Genomic DNA, 24,389 nt, shown 5'->3' on the forward strand with positions numbered 1-24,389 from the left:
TTTATATTTGTAGTTTTTTTAATGTACAGCATTTTTTTTTGTTAAATTAATTTTTCTTTTATTTGAAGTAAAGTTATAGTGTTTTCGTTTTAGACGTGTAGCTTATTTCTTATTTATTGATTAATAAAGCTTATTAGTAGATACAAAGAATTCATTATCTTTTACAACTAAAACTCCCAGTCCATAAGTAGTTAAAACAATATTCTATTTAGTAAATATTTTTATTATAGATAAAGAATACATAAATTTTCTATTTATTTTCATTTTCAAACCTTTTGAATTTAACAAAGTTATTCATAAGATACGAGTGTATAATAACAACTTATAATTACTTTGTTTTTTATCGTTAAAATTAAATGATTTGTTAATTTTATTAGTTTTTAGTATTTATAACTTTTCAGATAAAACTTTTTGATGAAAATGTTTTGATTAATCGTCAAATCGGAGAAACTTTTGTTTTTGATTTAAACACAGTTGAATATGAAAAGCTTGAAAAAGTTATTTTAAAATTCAAGGTAGGAAACAATTTTAATAGCCATAAGTAATATAGATTTACTGCGTAAACATTAAGTTATAGTTGTTATTTAAAAACAAAAAAAAAAACTGTGTCTATGTATAAGCTAACCTATAAAATAAAATACTTTTTTTGGTTTTATTTTGTGTTAGCCCTGTATGTTTATAAGCATAGTTTAGTTATTGTACATATATAAAATATTTTTATATCTCAATAAAGTTATTTATAAAAACATAGAAAAAAAGTTTCCTTAGTAAATTTATTAGGGTAAAACGCTAAATCTTCTTTGATATAGTACACAAGTAATAGAAATACAATAAGCAAAATAATTTCAAATGTAAAGTTCTCGTTATTTTTTTATGATTGGTTCTCAAGTAGTTAATTAGTTTATTCTAAAAGGTAATGGTGTAACAAAGTTACGTAAATAAAAAAAAGATTTCGTTATTTTTTTCTAACTTTGAATTAGAAAATTGAATTAAGTTCATAGAAATTAGTTTTTTATGCTAAAATAGAATGGTTTACTCAAGCATTGGTTCAGAATTTTTGAATATATTTTCTTTTAGGAATCAACTGTTTATATGGAAGTTGAAAGAAAAGTTTGGTTAGTTAAAGTTTACAGAATAAAGTAATCTTTAAAAATGAAATATAACTTTTCTACATTTGTAGCTGAAAATATTTATTTAGTAGTACCACTTGATTAATAGTTTTTATACTAACAAAAATTTACACAAAAACAATCACATACAACTTAATTTAATTATAGTAGTACAAAAAAAGAAATTAAAGCATTATCCTAAATAAATTTCTTAGCAACTCGGGAGTACGGTTCAGCCAATCACTAAGCGACGAGGAAAAACAGTTCAGGGAAGCGAGGAAAAACAAAGTGTTCAACGCTTTAAAGAAAACTTTAGGAGCGAAAGCACCCAAGAGTTTAAGTGAGACTCCCACCATAGCAGTGATGGGATCGGGCGGAGGCATCCGTGCGATGGTTGGTTTCTTAGGTTGCTTGAAGGCGCTTGAAGACATGGGGATTTTGGATGCTTCATGCTACTTGAGCGGACTGTCCGGATCTACCTGGTATATATATTTTGGTTTTTATAATCTAATTAGTTTTTGTACATTTTCACAATAAAAAATATCTTGAAATAAGTTTGTTAATAAAACTAAAGGTAAAATATATAATCGGGGTTGCAACAAAACCTAAAATACTGAAAAAAAAACCTGGAATTTGACAATTTAGGATAAAAAAGAAAGAAAAAAACTGTAATTTTAATTAAGTTTTACATGTTAAGTAGAAAAGTTTTGATTTGACACGAAAAATCTACGGTTTAGATAAAAAAAATTGTCGTCATCAAATTTTTTATTTATTAAAAAGCACATTTAAAGTAGCTTTACACTATCTTTCCAATTTTTTTATATACTACTTAACACAGTTTTTAACCTTAAGCTTAGCTTTAAAAAGTAGACTTAAAAACGAATACTTTCAAAAACCTGCGAGAAATTCAGAAAACCTGAAATAAATTTTACAAAAACCAGTGGCAACTCTGTATAATCATCTTTTTTAATTAATTTTAAATTGCCCCAGAGCTTGAAGAAAAGCTGTTTTAATGAAATAAAAAAAGAACTATTTTTCAAAGCTTTCATCATTTATTGACATTTCCAATTGAAAAATACTACAAATAAATTGAAAAAAAAATTTTAAGCATAAGTAAAAAGCTATCAATAAAACCAAAATTAAAAAAACTTAAATATTAAACTTAACAATCAACAATCTCAATTAAGATTTATTACAAATTTAGGTATTATAAAACAAATTCAAATTTTTTTAAATAAAAATAATGCAATGATAAATAAGCTTTACAATAACAAATTTCGAGACATGATAAATAACAGGAATGCATCATCTAACTTTAATGTAATTTTACTATCCTACTCTTTTACAAATCACTGTATAGTGTTTTTGCCAAGTTTGTTTTGAGTTCATCCATCCAAAAAGTTCTTTATGAATAATATGATTATTCAATAAATTATTGTTAAGATTCTGAAATATCGGTTGCTCTAAGAAAGCAACTCTGTACACATCATTAATGTTAAGGTTCTTTAGACAATTTGTGGTTAAAAAAGTATGTAATGTCTGTATAAGGCAGACTCGTCTGAAATATCTTATGTGTTAAATTTAAATTTCATTATATTCCAATTAGTTCTATGAGCTGTTCATCTATTACTGCAAGTGTTTTTTGTTTATCGTACATAATTACTATTTGACAATTGTTCTTAAGGCTGCGTAAATCCCAAAACTCTTACAGTTCAGATTTGGTTTCAGTTATACTAATTTATCTTTAATATGTAGAAATACTTTATCTAACAACATATTTTTAGTGCACATTTTTTTTGCGTTTTATACTAAAAATTGAAATGTTAAAAACTGGAATTTGTTTTTTGACCCCGTATTTACGAATTACTTGACATATCATATTTTTAGATTAATTATTTTGTAAAACAATCTTTTTTAAAAAGATTCGTACAACAATATTGTATATTATTAAGTTTTAATTAGACTCATAAAGTTGAAAAATATTAGTTTAAAGACTGTAGAAATAATTTTTTTTTAACTGAAATTGTCTTTTTAAGTCTTTTTAATTCAGTCGTTTCATATGGAATCTATTGAATTCTTCGGCATTTTACCGTTATATCTCAAAATTATTGAATTTCAAGAGATGGTAAAAAGCAGTTGCTAGCTAAATTAAAAGTCTTTAAAATGAAATGATTATGTAAAAAAAGTGCCTTACCCCGCTTTTAATTATACTTACATATATATCCATCACTTGCATACTATAAAATTTTTGGCTCTGTAGAGCTGTTCATATTTTATAAGAAGCGAAACATCATCATTCAATAAAGTATTGGCGTAATAAATCAGTTGTTTTTATATATCCATTGTATATTTTATGGAATATGTTTTTTTTCAAGTATGTAATTGTATACTGCATTCAATTGTATTGAACTCAATTTATGAATGAAAATATAAAGTTCAGTGTTATAAAACGACAGATACCTTTGCAACTCCCATGTATAATAAACTAGCTTGTAATGTCGACAAATGCTAAATTTTAAATACAAATTTTCTCATATATTTCAACAGGTTGTTTTTATCATCCAAATAAGACTTTAAATTTAATGTTTTTTGTATATTATTTCAAGCTTTTTTAGACAAATTTGGTATTACTTTATCTTTTAAGTCGAATTGCTGGTTGCTTAGTATATTGAACAGGAATTGGCAAACTGCGGACATCCAGGGATAAATTTACGGCCTGCGAAAGGTGAAATGTGGCCCGCGAGCTTATTAATCTTGCCTGCAAACGAAATCTTATAAACTTACGCTAGATTTTCGTGGGTTTGAAATAGAGAGTAAAATCAAAAATTTAAAGATAGAATTTACAGGAGATTTGAAACTAACACTAGATAAACTGTAGTCTGTAATTTTAAGAAATAACTAAGATATTCGTGGGTTTGAAATAAGTTAAAGTTTACGATAAGTTTGAAATCAACTCGAGATGTTATTCTGTAGTTTTTAAAACTAACACTAGATCATCTGGGGTTTGAATTAAAGAGTAAAAAAGTCTAAGACATGATTTAAAGGATATTTGAAACTTACACTATATATTTTGATGTCTTTTATAAATAGTAAAAACTTCAACTGCAGCCTACGAATATTTTTATTTTTGAAATATATGGCCCGGCCCATGACCACCAAATCTAGAAAGTAGTTTTTATTTTATCTAGCATAAAGCTAAAACACGATTTTAAATTTCTCTTTTCAGTATTTTTTAAGAACAAAATAAGTATTTAGGTAAAATATATCTATATACATTATATCAATAAAAAACTAAAAAAATTTCAGGGCTCTTGCTTTTACTTACATGAATTCGAAGTTTTCTTCTGAAGGAATTGAGCCTGTAAGCAAGTTAGCGAAAGAAAGAATTTCTAAGAGTGACATTTTCGATGTACCTTTGGATATTGAGTTAGATTATCCTAATCATATAAAGAAATTCAAAATTACTTAGTTTTTAAACTGAGATGTTTTTTACTAGAGAACTCTACAATGAAATTAGTTTTTGTAACGTATAAAATTTAAGCATTTTTATTTTTTATATTGTATACTATATGTATAGTACATTTGTTTGTCTGATATTTTATGAAAAATAGAACCACGTACACTTAGATTTTTTTTAACTTTAATTCATAGTACTTTTGACCATAGTTGCCAGATATATTTCCAATCAGTTAAAACACACACAAGCTAAAACGAACAACCTTTTTATAAAGCAACTTTAGCATTAATGTTCCTGCTTTTGACATTCTTTTAAAAATATTTTTTTAAATTTGGAAGAACTATTTTTCAACACATATCTAACAAATATTTTTTTACATTTTTACAAGTTGATCTTAATTTATAAAGTTTTATCTGAGCTATCAGACAATTTAACCGCTTAAACAACTTAAATTAACATTTTGAAATACAAGCGATCAAAGTCGATGTGCTCAATAGGTTTTTTTATGGAAAGAGCAAACCAAAAACGCGAAAAAAGACTATTTTATTAAAAATTTATTTTCTCCCTCATTTTTCTACCAGTCTTTTCAAATTTTTACAGAAAGTATTACTAGATTTTATTTAGATTTAATGCAGGATTTTTTTAAACTTTGTAAGTAATAATTTAATGAAAAAACCACTTTTCTTATTATTGTTTTATTTATCTGGAAATTAAATATTTCAATACCTTTAAAATCGTAACACTCAACGTATTTTAAACTTAAAACGGATCAATTCCTAAAAGTTTGAGGTCTCTAGCTCAAAAAATATAGGAGAAGATAAATTTTTAGTGAATTTAAAAATTTTTGAAAAAACTGATCTTGAAAATTTGCGTTCTATACGTTTGTATCTGAAACTTTTTACAAAAAATACAATATCTAAAACTTTAAATAAGACTTTCTAAAATTCTATAAAAAATGGCTTGTAGTTTGTACTTAAAACTTTCTAATTAAAGCAAATGTTATAAAAAATAGTTTGACCCCTATGCCCTTAATTGACTAAGCATCATTAAAAATTAACAATTCTACAAATACATATTTTCCAAAATATTTTTAAGTTAAAATAAAACAAAATATAAAGATAATAGAATATAATACTCAAATTTGTCCAGGACTTAGTCCTATTTTTCCATTTTTAAAAATTATTTGCAAAAGTATTTTTTTAGTTTTTAAAGTTTTGCTTATTAAGCTAATTGACAAGAGAGCAAAACTCTTGAAAACGTTTTAAACTTTATTTTGGGGAGCGGGTCAGAGTAGCACGGCGTCACTTTTCTACAGCGTCTTGGACAAAACAGTCGTCTTCTTTCATTGTCTTCTCTCAAATTATTTCATATATAAGCAGTTAATTCACTTGAATGTGGCTTGTTTGGTTATTTCATTGCTCTGTTATTGTCTTTCACAAGCACATTTAGCAGTTTGTTGTAGCGATATCGATTGTTTTTAGGCTGTCAAGCCGAAGTATCTTATTTTGTATTGTTTTGCTAGTACAGTTTGTTGCATTTTTTCGCACATTTATTCATTGTAAAATACGTTTTTTACTTTTATACTGGATTTCAGTTATACAGGTAGTGTAAGTTATCTAAAACTTTATAAACCTAGTAAAAGCTATCTACAACTTTATAAACCTAGTACTAGTTATCTACAACTTTATAAACCTAGTATAAGTTGTTTACAGCTTTATAAATATACTTCAGTTAAACAGTAGTATAAGTTCAATTTTCACTTATAAACCTACTTTATCAATTAGCTAAATCAGTCTAAACACTAGCCTAAGAACTAACTTAAGATTTACGATATATAAGCGCGTTGTAGTCAGTTATAACCAGGCCCATATCAATACACATATATGGCATAATCCTTCGTTAGTTTAGACTTTAGAGGGTCACTTTAGCACGGCGTCATTTTAGCACGGTGCGTCACTTTATCACAATGGGTCACTTTGGCACGGTGCATCACTTTCGCATAGCATCATTTTATCACTGAGCGTCATTTTTGCTCAATTTTTTTCTTTTTTATTTTTGCTTGAAGCGTCTTTTGTAACAGTTGTTTTGGACTTAACGTAATTTTGCTTAAACCAAACCTTTAAAACCTTCATTTGAACTTTTTTTTGGTAATACATTTTTAATGAGAACAATACATTTTTAGTTATAAATATTTCGAATTCTGTAATATGTGTAAAAAAACGTGTTTAGAAACTCAATTAAAAAATTAAAAGTAAACGTGTATTAGATTCCTAAAAAAATCAAACTTAATTTACAACTTTATTTTGGAAGTATATTAATATTCATAGAGTAGTACATACTAAGTTATTTTGACATTGTTGTAAAAGTATATAACAAATAAAAAAATTAAGCAAACACTAAATAATTTAATTTCTTTTTCGAACATGTTATTAGTTTTACTGGTACAAATATTAAAACAGTTTGTTGTTAATTCAATTTATTATTCAGTTCTATAGAGTGGAAATATTGATAACTTAAAAACTAAGTTAAATTTACTAATCTGTTATTAATTTTTTAACTATATTATTTTAAGTTTTGATATTAAATATTAAAACAAAAAACTTGTTTTAATGTTTTTAAATTATATTTGCTTGATACATTAGTTTCAAATACTTAAAAATTCAAGTTCATAGACAACATTCATACACACATAAATAAATATTAATTTCCTTTTTTTAACGTTTCACGGCTTTTCATGTTTAAGTATTCAAGGTATAAATTTAAGCTTTGGTTAACAAAAGATGCTAGCGAAACAAGTTCACTGGAATATATAATAATAACAAGTTATACAGTATCTTTCTTTTGTTACACTGACATATGTTTCTATGTGCTAACGGATTAACACACTTCAACTGAGCTCTTTAAAGAAATAAATAATGTAAGGAAAGAATAGAAACTAAAGTAGGTATATACATGTGTCCATTAAAAATAATTACTATAGATTTTTATAGGTTAATGGTTTATAATATATAAAATATATAATGTTAAATCCAACTGTTATAAAACTAAACAATATTTGTAATTATTAAGTCTAAATAAAGTAAAATAAAATACACTATAAAATAACAAATCATAATATAAACTACTTACATGAAAATGAAGGAAGTATTAATTCTAATTATTTACTGGTTACTAATCATTGAAAAAAATATAATAATTACATCACAGTATATATGAACATTCGGACTAGCTAGTTAATTTATACTACAAAGTTAGATAATTTGTTCTCATGTTTGGAAAACGTAGTAGAGCGCTTTAATTTAAGAAGTAATTTGTAATCTGTTGTGCATAAAAAGTAAAAAAAAAACAAACATTAATTATTGAATTAAACAATAGTAAAGGCAATAAAAGCCACAGGAACTTGGTATAATGTATATTTTATTTATTGAATGTTTAAAATGATTAAATCTAAATTATAACAAAATTAAAGTTAGATACAATTAGAAAGCAGTTTAAGTTTAAAGAAAACAAAGAACAAAAATCAAACTTGTTATTAAGCTTACAAAACCCTGACCAATAATTAAGTTACAGCGACATACATATAACCACCATGACTTAAATATAATAATACATATACATTATATAATATGTATAATAATTAATTATTGCTTTATAAAGGAGCAGTCAGGTATTTAAATTAAAGATCGTATACAGATATTTTAATAATTAAACTATGTTATAAATTACGGGTTTGTGTTTAATATGAAAGTTAAAATGTAAAATAACAAGGTGGTTATGTGCTTAGCATAAACCTGCGGTAAAAAGACCTCTAGCCGTGTTTTTTGGCGTTGTAGGTAAAAAGCACGGTTTACCTGTGATTATAACAGGTTTCCAGTTAAACTTGGAACTTAACACATAAAAAAATATGAAGAATTATAGTCGAGGAGTAAAATAAATATATAAAATGTCGGAGAATAGAAAGTGACATGTGTGAAATGAATATATAAAAAATAAATGAATAAAACTATATTTTTACTTAGGATATAATTTATTTTCATGTTAAAAAACACAGACTACATCTAATCTAAAACAAGTTTATGTTGTATGAAATCAAGTTCAATACTTAAAAAAATAAAGTTGTTTCAAAAAATATAGTTATGATGTTTTTGATCAGTTTGATTAAATTTATAAGTTATATTTTAATTACATTGGGTTAATACTTGAAGACTTTTCTTAGTTTTACTAAACTTTCTAGCCTAAAAAAGAAAATGAAAGCTTAAGAATCTTAAACATATTATATATTCGTACGGTATAAAGAATTCAAAAACATACATTAATTACAAAACTAGTAAACATTACTACAAAAAAAGTAGATTTTAATTTGTTTTTAAACAATTTTGCTACCTTGTATTCTTGAATATATTACAAAGTGTTGAAAAATCTCAGCTTTCTTTTAATATAAAAACATATATTTAAAAGTATTGATTAATTATACCTTCACTATATTATCCTACTATTTATTTAGTTTTAAAATGTATATGATTGTTAAGTAACAAACTACAACATTTTAAGGTTTGACATTAAATAGTGTTCAAAAATATAATACTACAACAACTACAAAGCACTAAAAAATATAAAATTAAGTTTTCCCTAAAAAACTACAAAGCATAAAAAAAAAGAAAAAGTTTGAAATTAAGCTTGAAGTTCTAACGAATAAGTATTAACATTTATTTTTTTTTATGTTTAAGAAAAAGTTTCATAAATCCTTATAGTAAAAAGATTTAATTTGTGCAAAAATAAGGCCCCGTGCATAATTGTCGCACCTTGCTAAAGTGACGCTTTGTGATAAATTAACGACCCGTGCTAAAAAGTCGCTGGACCATCCTGGCACCCACCCTTACTTTGCAATATGATTTTGTAAATTTTTTTTCAAAGAATCATTTGATTATTTATCTAGATAAATTTAAGATTTATATAAATTTCTAGGAAATCTCTGGTAGAAAAGTTTGAATTTGGACAACCATGGTCACTTGTTGATGTTTGGGGGTATTATATTTCTGGGCATTTATTTGGTGATGATGTAAGTTTCTTTATTTAGATTTGATGTCTATTATAAGCAATTTCATTTAAAACTTTTTTATATTACTCAAACTAATTAAAGCTCAAACTAAATATATTTTGATAGTGCAACATAACAAAAACTTTAAATCTTTAACATGTTAAGTTTTTGTTTTACAGGATCTTATTAAGTTTAAACGCATTAAATTTGAAATATAAAACTAAAACTAGAAAAATTTAGATGGAAAGCTGGAAACACTATAAGATGTCTTCAATGCGAAATCTTATCAGCAAAGGAGAAAATCCGATGCCATTAATGGCATGTTTAAACGTGCGATTGAACGAATCTTGTCTTAAATATCATGGTTTTAATTATTCGTTCATATATTATTGGTCTCAACTATTTCATTGAAAAAACGTAGATTTTCGTTATTTTATTTAATCTTGGGTTAAATATTTTTAATCTTCTATTAAAAGTAGTGATTTTCCGAATTTGGCCAGATCCAATTTTTTTCACTAAGATTCAAATCCGGCCGGACCCTAAATTAAAAAATAGATCCGCTTTCGGTCGGATCTTTAATTTGTGGAAGCTTTATAAGCATATGTTATCCAAAAATAGATCCGGATCCAATTGTTTAAATTGAGTTTTCAAATTTTCAAAAGATACGCGGCCCGCCAAGATTTACTATCGAATATGCCCGGCTTGTAATAGAATTTTATTGTAAATTTATCCCATCGACTAGAAAAGTTTCCTATCTTATTACAGGTAATAAACTTTAAAAAAATCGAGATTTGGTTCAGCATGAAAAATTTTGAGTATTTTATTTAACCCGATCCGTCTGTATCTTAATTAAAAAACATATCTGGATTTTGATATTTAAAACAGATTCGGATCCTAATTTTGTAAATTCGGTAGATAATTAGTTTAAAGCCTAACTATAGTTAGTTGTTAGTTCATACTTCAGTGTTTATAAATGCTGCATTTGGTATATTTAAATAACATCAGTAGTTTTTGATTCGAGGTAGCAATGTTTTTATTAGTTTAACTTCACAGTGAACAAAAGTCTTAGTTTTGTTTATACTTTCATTCATGAGTAACTAACATTATAAATAAACAACATTGTTCTGTGCAGTTTACTCTTTTAGTAATATTTGATATTGACAAAATCAGAATTTTTTCCCACCGAAACCTGGTAATAAGTATAATAGTTTATTCGTATTTCTATTATTATAAGTTAACCGTAAATAAAATCCTGTAAATAAAAAACTTATTAGGACTATAAAATTTACTTATCATTATACAAATTAATTAATTTATAAAAATAATCTTTTAAATTCATTTCTCAAGCTGAACAAAAACAAACTTTAATTTTTTTTAGTAATTTTTAGTAGGTGTTAGTTTTTTCACAAAAATTCTAAAAGTGTTTGTTTTAAAAAAGACTAAAATAAAAAGTGTACCCTGATCTGTATTCATTTCAATACTCTTAGCAACCTTGATATCACACTTGACCCATAACTGAAAATAGGACAAAAATAAATTTTAAATTCTATTTTAGAATTAAATATCAGAAATCCAAGTTTCTAGTAAACTCTAAAGTTTATAACCAAACTAAAAAAATCCACCCACCACTTAAGTTATGCTATTTGGCGAGAGGTTATTTGTATGCTTTTTGTTTCAATCAAATATGAATCCTAATAAGTTAAGAATTAGATAATCTACGCTAAAAGAAAATACATGAAAATACTTTTCTTTTTTTTAGTTTTGAGAAATAACCAAAAAGTTTTGTTTATTAATTTAAAATAGTAGTGTTAGCAAATATTTTAGTTTAATTTTGAAAAAAAAACAAGTTTAGTTACAAAATAATAAACTTTTGCCTCGGACAGCCATTTCAGCGTCTAAACGCTTCCTCAGCTAGGTATTTTATTAAATAAAAGCAAGCTTATGAGTATACTAACAAAATTATACAAAATTAGATTTCATATAATAATATAATAAATAGTCCATTATTAATAGTGATGTACCGGACTCACTATCCGGGTCCGGCCGGATATTGCCATTTTTGTCTGATATCCGGATCCGGCCGGATTCTAATTTGAAAAAAAAGTCCGGATCCGGTTCCGGCCGGACTTTAATTTGAAAAAAAAGTCCGGGTCCGGTTCCGGCCGGATTCTAATTTGAAAAAAAGTCCGGGTCCGGCCGGATCCTAACAGAGATCCGGCCGGACCCGGTCTAGTTAGTAAAAAAGAGCATACTGAAAAGTATTTTTTCAAAAACAAACCCTGTGTAATTTAATAAGAGTCATTTTCGTCACTTAAAATTAAACACCTACCGTGATTGGCTCATTTTGTACACATGACTAATTTACATTTGTTTACATTTAAACTATGAAATAAACATTTCATGAAATGCAACTCTTTACATATGTTGTAAAATTGAAAACTTTGGAATGAATACTTGCATTATTTATTGTTTAAAGTTGAGCTCAGAGAATATTTAGAGTTAATACGTTTGAATGTACGAGCCAATAAGAATCATCTGACGAAATGTTTTAAACTAAATACTGATGCAACAAAACATCAGAACATGACAGGCAGTTTATATGTAATCAGTTAGTTAGTTTGGTGTGTAGCTTGAAGCAACAAAATATCTTGAACTTTTTTGTGAATGCTTATTGTAAGTAGTGTTTTGTTTTAAAAGTGAATATTTCATCAAGTGTTTAATTGTTTAAATATTTAATACAGGTTTATAGTTTAATAGTTTATTAAAAATTTTTCAGTTTCTTGTTTACTAATAGTTTAATTTTAGTTTTTTGTTTTAAGTCTTTTGATATAGATTTAAATAGCTTCCAGTTTTTAAAGTATTACCAAAGTAATTAATAATTTTGTATATGCTAGTATTTCTTGTTGTGTTTTATATAAAAGATTCATCACTCAAAACTGTCGTGTCTGATTATAGAAAGTAGTCTCAGTTATAATTTAGTATTTGTTAGATATTAATTAAATAAGGTAGTATTTAAATATGATGGTTAGTACTAATAAGTTAAGTGTACCACAATCAGTCAACAACTTTACTACCAAATTGTCAACCTTTGATAGCTGTTTTACTGATTATTAGATTAAAGTATTTTTTTCAGTTTTTAAAATCTTTTTTTGACTCAGGCTTATTTATACTCATTCTAACTAGTTTTATTGACTTAAACAGTGGCAACCTTGCTAATTTGAAAATTTTTGGGAATTTTAGAAAATCTTGGACTACCTCAGGCTAGTTTAGTTTTATATAAAAACTCAGGCTAGTTTTCTTTTAGATTTGAATGAGTTTGAGCTGATCCAGTTTCAAATATTTTGTAATTTTCTAGTGTATTTTGTTTAAGAACTTGGTTTCAGATTTTTAATTGTAAATAACACCTAAATTTGTAAATCTTGTGGCTAGCTGTTCTACTTATTATTAGATTAAAGTTCTTTTTTTTTAAGTTTTTAAAAACCTCATTCTGACTTAGGCTAGTATATTATAGTGATGTACCGCACTCACTATCCGGGTCCGACCGGATATTGCCATTTTTGTCTGATATCCGGATCCGGCCGGATTCTAATTTGAAAAAAAAGTCCGGATCCGGTTCCGGCCGGACTTTAATTTGAAAAAAAAGTCCGGATCCGGTTCCGGCCGGATTTTAATTTGAAAAAAAAGTCTGGATCCGGTTCCGGCCGGATTCTAATTTGAAAAAAAAGTCCGGATCCGGGTCCGGCCGGACCCGAAATTGTGGGTCCGGTACATCACTAATTATTAACAACACTAAAATTGTTTTCGGTAATGTAAACAGCCAGTTTTTAATTCATTCATTTTGTTTAAAGATTCTTATTTTAACGTTCAAAATTTAAATATTTTCTGCGTTTCATAATTTATATCCATTTTTAAAATATATTTGCTTTTGTCTTGTTAATATTTCCCCAAAAATTTTCAACATCAGTTTTATTATTTATAAATTTCCACTTGTATTGCGATAAAGTTGTAGCGTTGTCATGTTTTAATGTTTAAAACTGTACTTATGTTTTGTGTAGCGATCTTTGAATGTTAATATAACGTTTATGATAAAAGCCTTTCTTACCATTTACGGACTTCACAAAACAAGTCTATATTCGTATATATATAGAAAATAAGGTGATTGTTTAAACTTAATCACTTTCTACAGAGCCCACTTGAAGGGCTTTCAAATGATTTATTAGGAAAATACGACTTTAAAAATTCCAGAACATATGGTTTATAAAGACAAAAAATGTCTTTAATCTTCAGCTGGTTCAATTTCAAGTAAAAAGCACTTTAGTAAACAGAGATGCAAAAGTTATATATAAAAAAAACAATACGACGTTATGTATAATATTCAATTCTTCGTCATAATGTTTTTTGTTTTTTTGTATAACTTTTGCATCTTTGTTTACTAAAGTGCTTTTTATTTTAAATTGAACCAGCTGTAGATTTATGACAATCTTTTTTTGTCTTTATGAAACATATGTTCTGGAATTTTTAAAATTGCATTTTCCTAATAAATTAAAAAAATAAACATATATGAATTTATTCTTTCTAGACTTTATTTTACAAACGAAGTTTCGGTCAAAGACCTCGTTAGTGCTTATTCAAATAGAATAACTTATGAGGTCTTTGACCGAAACTTAGTTTGAAAAATAAAGTTTTGAAAAAATAAATTCATTATTTCTCCTCTAGTAGTTGAGATCTCTTTATTTGTTTTTCTAAAAATCAAAATATATAATAAATAAACGTATGTATTAATAAAACACTAAGTTATCAAATACAATTATTTCACTGTTCTGTTAAACTGGGGTCGGCAAACTGTGGCCCGCGGGCCAAATGCAAATATCAAAGCCAAAATCTGAGGCCGCGAGATACTTTTTAGCTGAAAACACACTTTTTTAGGGATACAAAAGAGTTTTGCAATAAAAACTTACAATTAGGCTCTTAGTTTAATAGTTATTCTAAACTAGTGCTATTTTACTGCTTATTTTGGTTTAGAATTGTATTTTTCTACTTAAATACTGTAGTTATTTTTAAATAGTTGCGGCCCTCAAAAACTTTTTTGTAAATAGTGCGGCCCGCGAGTAACTTTTCTGGAAATATTAGCACGCTAGTTACAAAAGGCTGCCGCTTCCTGCATTAATAGATAACCTTTTTTTTTGATAAAATAGGCACAGAGGGAGATTATAAACCTATTTATACATCCATAAAAACTTTATTAGATTTTAGTAACATTAGCAGAAAATGCTTCCAACTTGCCCTTAAAAAAATTCATATACAGTTTTAGCGATTTAACGACAAAGTATTAAAAAAAGTTGACAAAATTTAAAAAAAAAAAAAAAATTAAAGTAGACCTTTAATTGAAAATAAAATTATATTCTTTTCAAAGTTCAGGAAAAATTAATAGTTTAAAAACAAAAATTAAGGAACAGAAGCAAGAGTATAAGATAAAACCAGGTAGAGCGTTCGATAAAATTTTAAGATATATTATAGTTTTTTTTTTTAGGTAAAATTTGCAATTATTGACTATTTTGTAAAATTTTTAACTTAAAAATTCATATTTATATATTTTCGAGATTTGGACCCACTGTGAACAAATACAAATCTTGCACTGTTTGTTTGATATGAAAAACACTGAAATAGTATAAATACAACTAAAGTTATAAATAAAATTTATAATTTAATAGATTGGGTTGAGTTTTCACCTTTTGAAATTGGTATCCCGAAATATGCTTCTTACGTGCCGACCGAAGACTTCAACAGCAAATATTTCATGGGAAACAAGATTGAAAATTTTGATGAGGCCCCGCTTCATTTTTTGATGGTGAACATTTTCGTAATTAATTTTTTTTTAAATGTTGCACAACAAAAGCTCTCAATATTTTAATTACGTTTTGTTTAAAACTTTATACTGGTTAAAAAATAAAATCATACATTTAATTTTTTTTACAGGGTATATGGGGTAGTGCATTTGCTATTATGCTTGATCGTGAATTACACAACCTTGTTAAGAAGTTTTTGTTCAAAAATTTTAACAAGGTTACTGAAGGTTTGTTAGAAAACTATATTTGCTTGAAATTTTAAGTGAAAGTTAACAATTTTGACATTATATTTTTGTTTATCAGAACCTAAAGGATCTTCCATAAAATTAATTAAAAACGTAAAAGATTGGTTACAACAAAAATTAACTGCGGAAATTCCAGATGATCAAGAAACGTTTTAGTTTTCGTATATTTAGTCTTTGTTTTTAAATCTCTCTATAGAATTAATTGCCAAAATGTTAAAAGAATGAAAATAGATATTTTTAAATGTACTTAAAGTGATATTCATACAACTTTTGTACAAAGAAATAATAAGCTTAAGCATCTAACCAAAGCTAGGTTGATTATAGACAATAGCACAAATAATTGAAAATCAAAATATTAGAAAATGAAAAACTTAATTTAAAAAAAGAGTTTTGTTATTGTTGTTTTAATTACACTATACATATTTTGTAAACAGAGAAGAATCTGAGAATAAAACAAATTTGCATCTACTTAATAAGCAAGTATATTTTTAATGTAATTAAGCGAATACTAAAAAACTGCAACATACTCAAATTTAAAAAATAGGTCAGTAAAGATACGAAAAGCTGGCGGGCGAAAATATATGATGAATTTTGTAAGGTAAGATTGATCTAAGTGGAGATACATGATTTTTTATGTAAATATTACAATAATAACATTTAGCTGATAGTTTAAAAAATGCTTGCTTTCATACGTGTTTTATATATTTTTTTTATATATCACAAAAAATTAAAATTCGAATTTTTATTGGCACAAGTTTTAGTAGTAAAACCTTGTTTTCATACATTGGTTTTCATAAGTTGTTAAGAAATGAAAAAATGAGTATTTATCGTTTTATATGAAGTACAAATCATGTAATTTTTGTTTTGTTTTAGGTCTTGAATAAGTAAAAGAATAATAATATTGTGGTGAATATAATTAAATATTGTATATACACAAAACTAATACTTGTGACCAAAAAATAATAATTATAAGTGTAAACAACTTAGAAGTTGATACACAAACACCAGTTAAACAAAAATAAAAGTTTTTTTAATTTGTTTCTCTAAGATGACGTTTCGAGTTAAGTTTTCTATCAAATTTAACATTAATTTCTTTAATAACTAGTTGTTTTAGTAAGTTAATTAGTTACAACATTTTAATTAAAACTAAATTCATTAATTATACACTAAAGATTTTAATTTACTTTAAACTACAAAGTTTCTAAAATATTTTAAAGTACATATTTACAAAGTCAACAATTTTTATAGTCAGTTTTTCATAATTTATAAGTGATGCTTAATTTTATTAGTTGTTTATTCAATATTTGTTTAAAAATGATTAAATTAAAAATATATTTATACGTTCTTTAAAAGTATTTAAGTTGTTGACGAACATATTTTTGTTTTCATTTTTTTCCTAATTTAAAGAGCGGTCTGATGTTATTTTATTAAATTAGTTGTATAGACATATGTCCAGTATACCGAATGCTTATGTAATTAAAGCAATTTGTAGACCTCGTTTTATTTTTGAAAATAATCTTGAGATTTAATAACAAAAGTTTGCTCAGTAATTTTTTTTTCAACTAACGTACGTTTCTGTGTGTTTAACAAATAAAACAGTTTCTCGGATTTCAGAAAAAATAAATACTGTGTAAAAGAATAGAAAACAAATATGTGTATTTAAAAATTACAAGCCTAAATTATTATACTTTAATAACTAATAGTAATTACAATATAAGCTAATCACTCACAGTGTGAACAGTAGTAAATTAATAAGCTTTAATTAGTTAATATGTATTTTGTTTTATACATTTTAAATTAATTACTTATGATTTGTAAAGCTTTCTAAGTTAGGAGTAATATAAAATAGTTTTAATATTAACAACAATCAAAGTAAAATTACAACAAAGTTAGATAAAGGTAAAGTACAAATACAAACTACCATCCCGTTAAAGATTTCATAAAGTAATTAAAATATAAAATAAAGTATAACTGTTCAAAATTTAGGTTTAATTGTTTGCTAACAAAAGATCCTAGTGAAGTAAATTCACTGGAATATAAATAAAAACAAATTATACAGTAATCTTCCTTTATTCTACCAACATATGTTTCTGTGTGTCAACGAATCAACACACTTCAACTGGGTTCTGTAAAAAAATAATTACTGTAATGAAAGAATAGAAGCATAGAATAAAGTAGGTGTATACATGTTTTCATTAAAATAAGATATTTTCTACAGATAATAGTTAATAATAGGTGAAATACTTAAATAAAAGTAGTCATTATTTATTAATTAATGCTATTAACTTACTCTATTCCACACTGTGAGTGATAAACATATACTTTAATTACTATTAGTTATTCAGAATTGAAAAAAAATCTGAAAAAACGTTGAGTTTGACAATTTAGGTACAACAATCCTGGAAAAACCAGGAAATGTAAAAGAAATTATTAAAAATAACTGTTCAAATTATAAATTAAAGCGTTTGTTAATAAAGATCCTAGCGAAACGAGTTCACTGGAATATATAATAATAACAAATTTAAACAGTATTCTTTTTTAATTACACTAACAAATGTTTCTTGAATTTCATAGCTCCGTTGAAGTGTGTTAACTTGTTGACACACAGAAGTATGTGTTAGTGTAATAAAGAAAGAGTACTCTAAAGTTTGTTATTAAATAAAAAGAATTTTGAACAAAAATTACTAAAAAAATTTGAAAAACCTGAAGTTTTAAACTGTTTTTACGTGTTTTGTAACGAAATTTCGGTTAGATACAAAAAATCCATCAATGATATAATTTTAAATAAGTATCATTATACAACTCGATTATAGTAGCTTTACAGTAAATTTTCGTTGTTATCATACTATTTAAGATAGTTTAATTTATACTAAAAATCGACCTAAAACTATTTTTTAAAACTTGAAATAATTTTTAAAAACCTTGAGCAAACCTGTTACTAATAATTATTATGGCTTTCTTTTATGCAGGACTTTTGTTTTTAGAACAATGTGAAACTGTATTAATTATTTAACACAGAAAAACGTGCATCAGTTGAATAAAAAGAAGTACTGTGCAAGTTGTTGTTATCTTAGTATGTCTTAACAAACTTGTTTTGTTAGGACTCTTTTTAAGAAAATCTTAGCAAGTCGTTTTAATATTCTATTCTTCAAATATTAATACATTTTTATTTAGTATTTGTTTAATAAAAGACCTTCAACATACTTAATTATTAGTCTTTTTACTTGTTTTTGTAATTAATGTTCTGCAAGGCACTTCTATGACATTTCAAAACTTAGTTTGTATAATTTTTTTCTAAAGATTATTTTAATTTTTTTTTTAATTTTTTTTTAGGTTTATTGAGTAGTTTAACACTTTTTATTTCTGAACATTTCCTGTTTGCCAATTAATTTTCTACAAATTTTTTTTTGTTATTTACTTTAAATATCGTCTCAAATTTGTAGATTATAAAAAAGTCTTTGTATCTGAATCAACTAGTGTTTAAACTTTTGAAAAAGTATTATGTATATACTTATAAGACTATATATTTATATTAATCTTTGAAAAAATAACAGTGATAAAAATACAGTTTGTAATTCTTTTTTGATTAAAGTCTTTTTGTACTATATAAATAAGAGGTGTAAACTATAAAGTATAAATATAAAGACTTGTAACTTCTACGACAGCTACGAAAACTCAGAGCTGGAAGAGTTTTTAGTTTTATGCGGGGTTTAAAATGGGCTAACGAATCTCCATTAAACCCACTAGATACTACGACCGAAACAGAAGGTTATCAAATTGATACGTTAATCTATTCATTTAAGTCATGATATAAAGTAATTTTTTTACGCACTTTTTTGTTCTTTTTAACATTTTATTATTTTTTTGAATATGATTAAAACCATTTATGAATACAGAATTATTTTTTGTTCAGACTAGTTTTAATTAAATTCGTATGAAGTTGTGAGTAAAAAGCCATGTTATATTTTTAATTATCTTAGTTTTTGTTCATTTTTTAATATATACTTATTTGACAACCAAATTTTGAAATGTGCGTCTATTAAGCACGTCTAAGAATTTAAGAACTTACTATAATAATCAAGATCTAAAAGTATATAAAGTAAACTGAGGTTATGTTTTTTGTTTTGCATCAGATAGTAAAAAACCTGTAAATACTTTAGCTCTCTTAATTTATCTTCACAGAAGACGAGTTCATAGACTTAGAGCAAGCAACCGACACTTCAAATGAGCAGCTCTACCTCGCAGATGCCGGATTAGCTTTCAATTCGCCTTACCCGTTGCTGTTGGGGCCGCAGAGAAAAGTAGACATTATAATTTCGTGTGATTTAAGCGCGCGAGTCAGTGATGATTATCATCCATTTAAAGTAAGTGTGTTGCGGATTATATGATCTCCTGCTAACATTAGGAAGGATATGATTAATAATTAAATATTTACTTGATACTTATAGTAAATCTATCAATATTGTCAAAACTTGGTGTGGCAAGAATAAAAAGATCACCAAAATTAATTGTAGAACAAACTACAGGGTTGCCACGGGTCAGGCTAAGTCAGTTTTTTTTTGGAAATATTGAAAAAAATATCAGGTTAAATTTATTTTTTAAGGTCAAGTTAGCAAAAAGAAAGAATTTTTCAGTTCTAATTTACAAATTTTTTTAGTTTTCAAAGCCTTAAAATGGTAAAAAGTTAATGAAAAATCCTTTAAAGTCAGACTAAAATTGCAAAATTTTTCTAGAAATTTACTTACAAAATCATTAAATTCCAAAGCCTTCAAATAGTAAAGTTAGATAAAAAAATCCCTTATAAAGTCAGACTAAAATTGCCAAGTTTATCTAGAAACATGTTGAACTATTACCTTATTTGGCAAGTAGTTGTTGTTTGTAATCTTTTTAATATTGATGATCTGTGGCAAGGACACTTCCATAGTGAAACTTTGATATATACACAAAAGTCTATTTTGCGAAATTTTAGAATTAGACTGTTTTTTGTTCAAGTAAGTTGTTGAAATCTTTATTATGCACTTAGTTAAGTATTTTATGTAACAAGTTTATGTGCATGGTTTACTTTTGTATTTTGTACTTTTTGTATTTCTTTATATACATTTTTCAGAGTATGTTAATTAAAAATTTATTGCCAGTAGTTTACTTCACATTTGTGAAACTTAGAGATTGTTTGCAAAAAGATAAGCAGTGAGAAAAAAGTATACCTAGTTAAGTGCAAATTTTTTTATAATTAAGTTTATATTAGTTTTACATTCCAATAACTCATCATTACAGTTATCTTTCGCTGAAGTACACATTCTGAACACAGCAGCTAATCAATAGAAAGTTTGTAGCTAAGAATTACTAGTTTAAATAAAATCGAAACCTGTCGGAAATTTTTTATTTTGGTTCAAAAGTGTGTACTGAATAAGAAGTGCGTACTAAAATACGTACTGATCAAAATATGCGTACTCAGTATGCGTATTCAACTGGAAGTGTGTACTTAAAACGCGTACCTAAGAGGAAGGAAAAGTCAGGCTAAATCGGTCAAAATCTTGTAAAGTCAAGCAAAGTTTACAAAACTTTGCGTGGTAATCCTGAAACTAATTAAAAAAAGTTATGCTTGACAGGTTAAACAACTTAAGCAAACTTTTTTAAATAAGTTAATCACTTTTTTAAAACCATATTTACTTTTGTATATTATCTTTAAAAAAATATTTGATTTGAAATAAACAATGATTTAATGATATTACGAAATTACAAATAATTTCAATTATTTCAAAAATTTTTCAATATATGTCGAATTTTCAAGTCTTTCTGTTAAAAAACCTAACTCAAAAAAGTTGACTAACAACAAAAAAAACAGGATGTTTTTAATTTAGCATAGATTATTGCACATCTATTGTTAAAAGTGTTTTTAATAATTTTATTTTATTTGACTACTGGACAAGAAATCTAACTAATTAATTATCACTAACTAAGTACACTGATTTATTGTTTAACTTTTATTGCGTTACACCGTTTCTCGCAGAGCAGTTCATAGACGCAAACAAAAGTACAGAGCGATGAACTAAAATATAAATAGACATATAAATAAAATTAAAATATGACTAGCCATTAATATGTTGTTGATAAAAATTAAATTAAACATAGGTAAGTACTGATTTAACTATCGACCGAAGAAAGTTAATACTTATATTTACGCGATGCTGGTTATTATCTGACTCCGTGCGCGTTATAAGTATTTATCGGTGATGTTATTTAAATGTTTAGATATGACTTAGCTAAGTTATTTAGCTAAGTCGACTTAATGAATTGCGAACTAAACTTAGACTATCTTTTAAGCTTAGTTTAATTAAATAGTTAGATTGTTAGAATGTTAAGTAATTGTATATAAAGAAATCGAGTCTAGAAACACAAACTGTATTAAAATGAATATAAACTGCGATAACATGATAACAAAATATACAAATAAGCTACTCCAATTCACAAGTTAATATAAAAAACAGTCGCCTTCGTACAAGAAGTACGAGGTGAACACAATCTTTTAAAACGATGAGTTGTTAATACAAGATAAAAACTAGACTGCCCGTCATGCTAAAGCAGTTCGAGAAGTCAACAAAGAGATAAAAAGTCCCTAACTTGAGAAAACTCTCTAGCGCCCTTTTTTATTTAAACGCAGTGGCGTTACACTGATATTAGTATTCTGTTAACTATACATTATCTATATTCATAATAATAAAGAAAAACATTATCAAATTAGTCTATACGAAATTAAACCATTATCTTTCTATACTAAGCTTTGAAAAAATGTAAATATTATGATTTTATACGGAGTTTAAAAAATAAAGTTTTTTTATGAAAAGGTTGTAAGTCAAGGCAAAAACATAATCACAGTACAAAAAAAGATGTTATAAACTAACTAAATAAATAATTAGCATCGAAGGAACTCATTGATACGATAACAGTTCCAATAATTCAAAGCGAGTCATATATTGCGAATAATCTAACTAAAGATCAAAGCCAGTTTTAAGTTATTTTTACCCTTTTATATTTTACCTGTAAAAACTGCTCAAAAGCTCAACTTAACTTGTCGTCCGTTATGTATGTTTTGAGTTAAATTTTCACAATCAAATTATAAACAGGAGCTATATTTAGCTGAAACATGGGCTAGACTTCATAGAATTCCGTTTCCAAAAATTAAAAAACGAAAACCTGAAGATGAAGGGATGAAAGAATTTTATGTTTTTTATGATGCTGATGTACCAAAATGTCCGATCGTTATTCACATTCCGATTGCTTCAGTTAAATTCAAAACTCATTCTGCACCAGGTAATTGTCAAATAATTAAAAAGAGATCTTATCATCGCAATAAATGTCCGTTTTTGACTAAGAGTCATTTATGGAAAGAGCTCTTGATTTTACTTTAATAAAATTCATTTTTGACTTCAAATTAGTATTTTTTTGAAAAAGCTTAGTAACATAGTAGAAAAGTTTAAAATTATGTTTGTAAAGTATTTTATACTTATATTAAAACTCAGTTTCTAAACTTAATTTAGTAGTCTGAAGACTTAACTGTTCTTGAAATATGATTCAAGTCAATGTTTAGGTGTAGAAAGGGTTCAGGGTGATCAATCTGGTAATATAAATCTTTTTGGGCATTCTAGCCATTATAAAACTACGAAATTTACCTATACAAACGATGTTTATGACAACCTGTTTAAACTGATGCACTTCAATACTTCTGAAGCTAAAGATGTACGTAATAAAATAAAAAATACTGATAGCAAATAGTCTTTAGAAGACGAAATCATTCTAGATTATAAAAAAACTTTTAGTTTTGAAATTTAGCTAGTTTGTAAATTATCCGCTAAAAACTTGTTGAGTTTTTTCTGTGAAAGTTTAATTTTTATAAATTATTTTCAGGCTATTTTTAAAGCTATAGAAACAGCAACTGAAACTCTTCGCAAAAATCCTCAGAAATGGAACAATTAGATTTTGTAATAAAGAAAAAGTATATACAACTTTTTTAAACGAAATTTTTTACATCTAATTATTATTAATCAAAGTGTTGAAAACTTCAAGTTTTTTACAAACAGTATGTTTTAAAAATATTATTCAGTTTTAACATTTAATCCAAACAAATTAAATAGTTTTACTGTTGCTTAAGTTAGTATTGTTTCAAGCTGTACTTATTTTAATGTACTATTTATTTTTAATCCATTATTTTTTTTTAACTGTTTTTATTTTTTAATCTTGTAAAGACTTATGCAAGTATAAAATTATAAATAAACTTTTTTTTTACAATTTTATCAAAACTTTATTTTTCTAACGGCAAAGGAGCAGAAAAAAATGTATAACAACTTTTCTGATGAGACTAGAACACAATAAATATTATTAGTTAAATTGAACTTAAAAACTAACTTTAAAAATATCAAACTACTACCAAGAACAAAGAATTAACAAGATTTTACATCCTACTCGTATAGCAGAAAAATATTGCGGACTATATTTCAAAATATGTTTTTTATTTAAGTGTTGTGTACTAAAAACTTACGATTTGTCTAAAAGTTGCTATTAATTCAGGATAAATAAAAACTAAAGAAAAGCTAAGTTAGATTAAATTTTTACGAATGAACAAGGCTCTTTTAGAGAAAGTTAAGCAGTTTTGTTTAATAAATTTTATGATCCCAAATGATAAAATAAGTTCAGTTT

At 25.8% G+C, this 24,389-nt stretch overlaps 1 protein-coding gene across 1 annotated transcript; it reads left to right on the forward strand.

The window, feature by feature from the left end:
- Positions 1 to 1,092: 1,092 nt before the first annotated feature.
- LOC145836630 (cytosolic phospholipase A2-like) lies at positions 1,093 to 23,669 on the forward strand. Its single transcript, XM_082944417.1, has 11 exons — positions 1,093 to 1,115; positions 1,325 to 1,591; positions 4,416 to 4,535; positions 9,532 to 9,625; positions 9,845 to 9,968; positions 15,316 to 15,452; positions 15,581 to 15,677; positions 19,878 to 20,059; positions 22,820 to 23,006; positions 23,284 to 23,432; positions 23,601 to 23,669. The coding sequence occupies exons 1-11, from the start codon at positions 1,093 to 1,095 to the stop codon at positions 23,667 to 23,669; spliced, it is 1,449 nt and encodes a 482-aa protein (XP_082800543.1).
- Positions 23,670 to 24,389: the final 720 nt, after the last annotated feature.

This window comes from Thalia democratica, chromosome 5, assembly GCF_965202585.1.
Source record: "Thalia democratica chromosome 5, ktThaDemo2.hap1.1, whole genome shotgun sequence".
Taxonomy (NCBI): Eukaryota; Metazoa; Chordata; class Thaliacea; order Salpida; family Salpidae; genus Thalia; species Thalia democratica.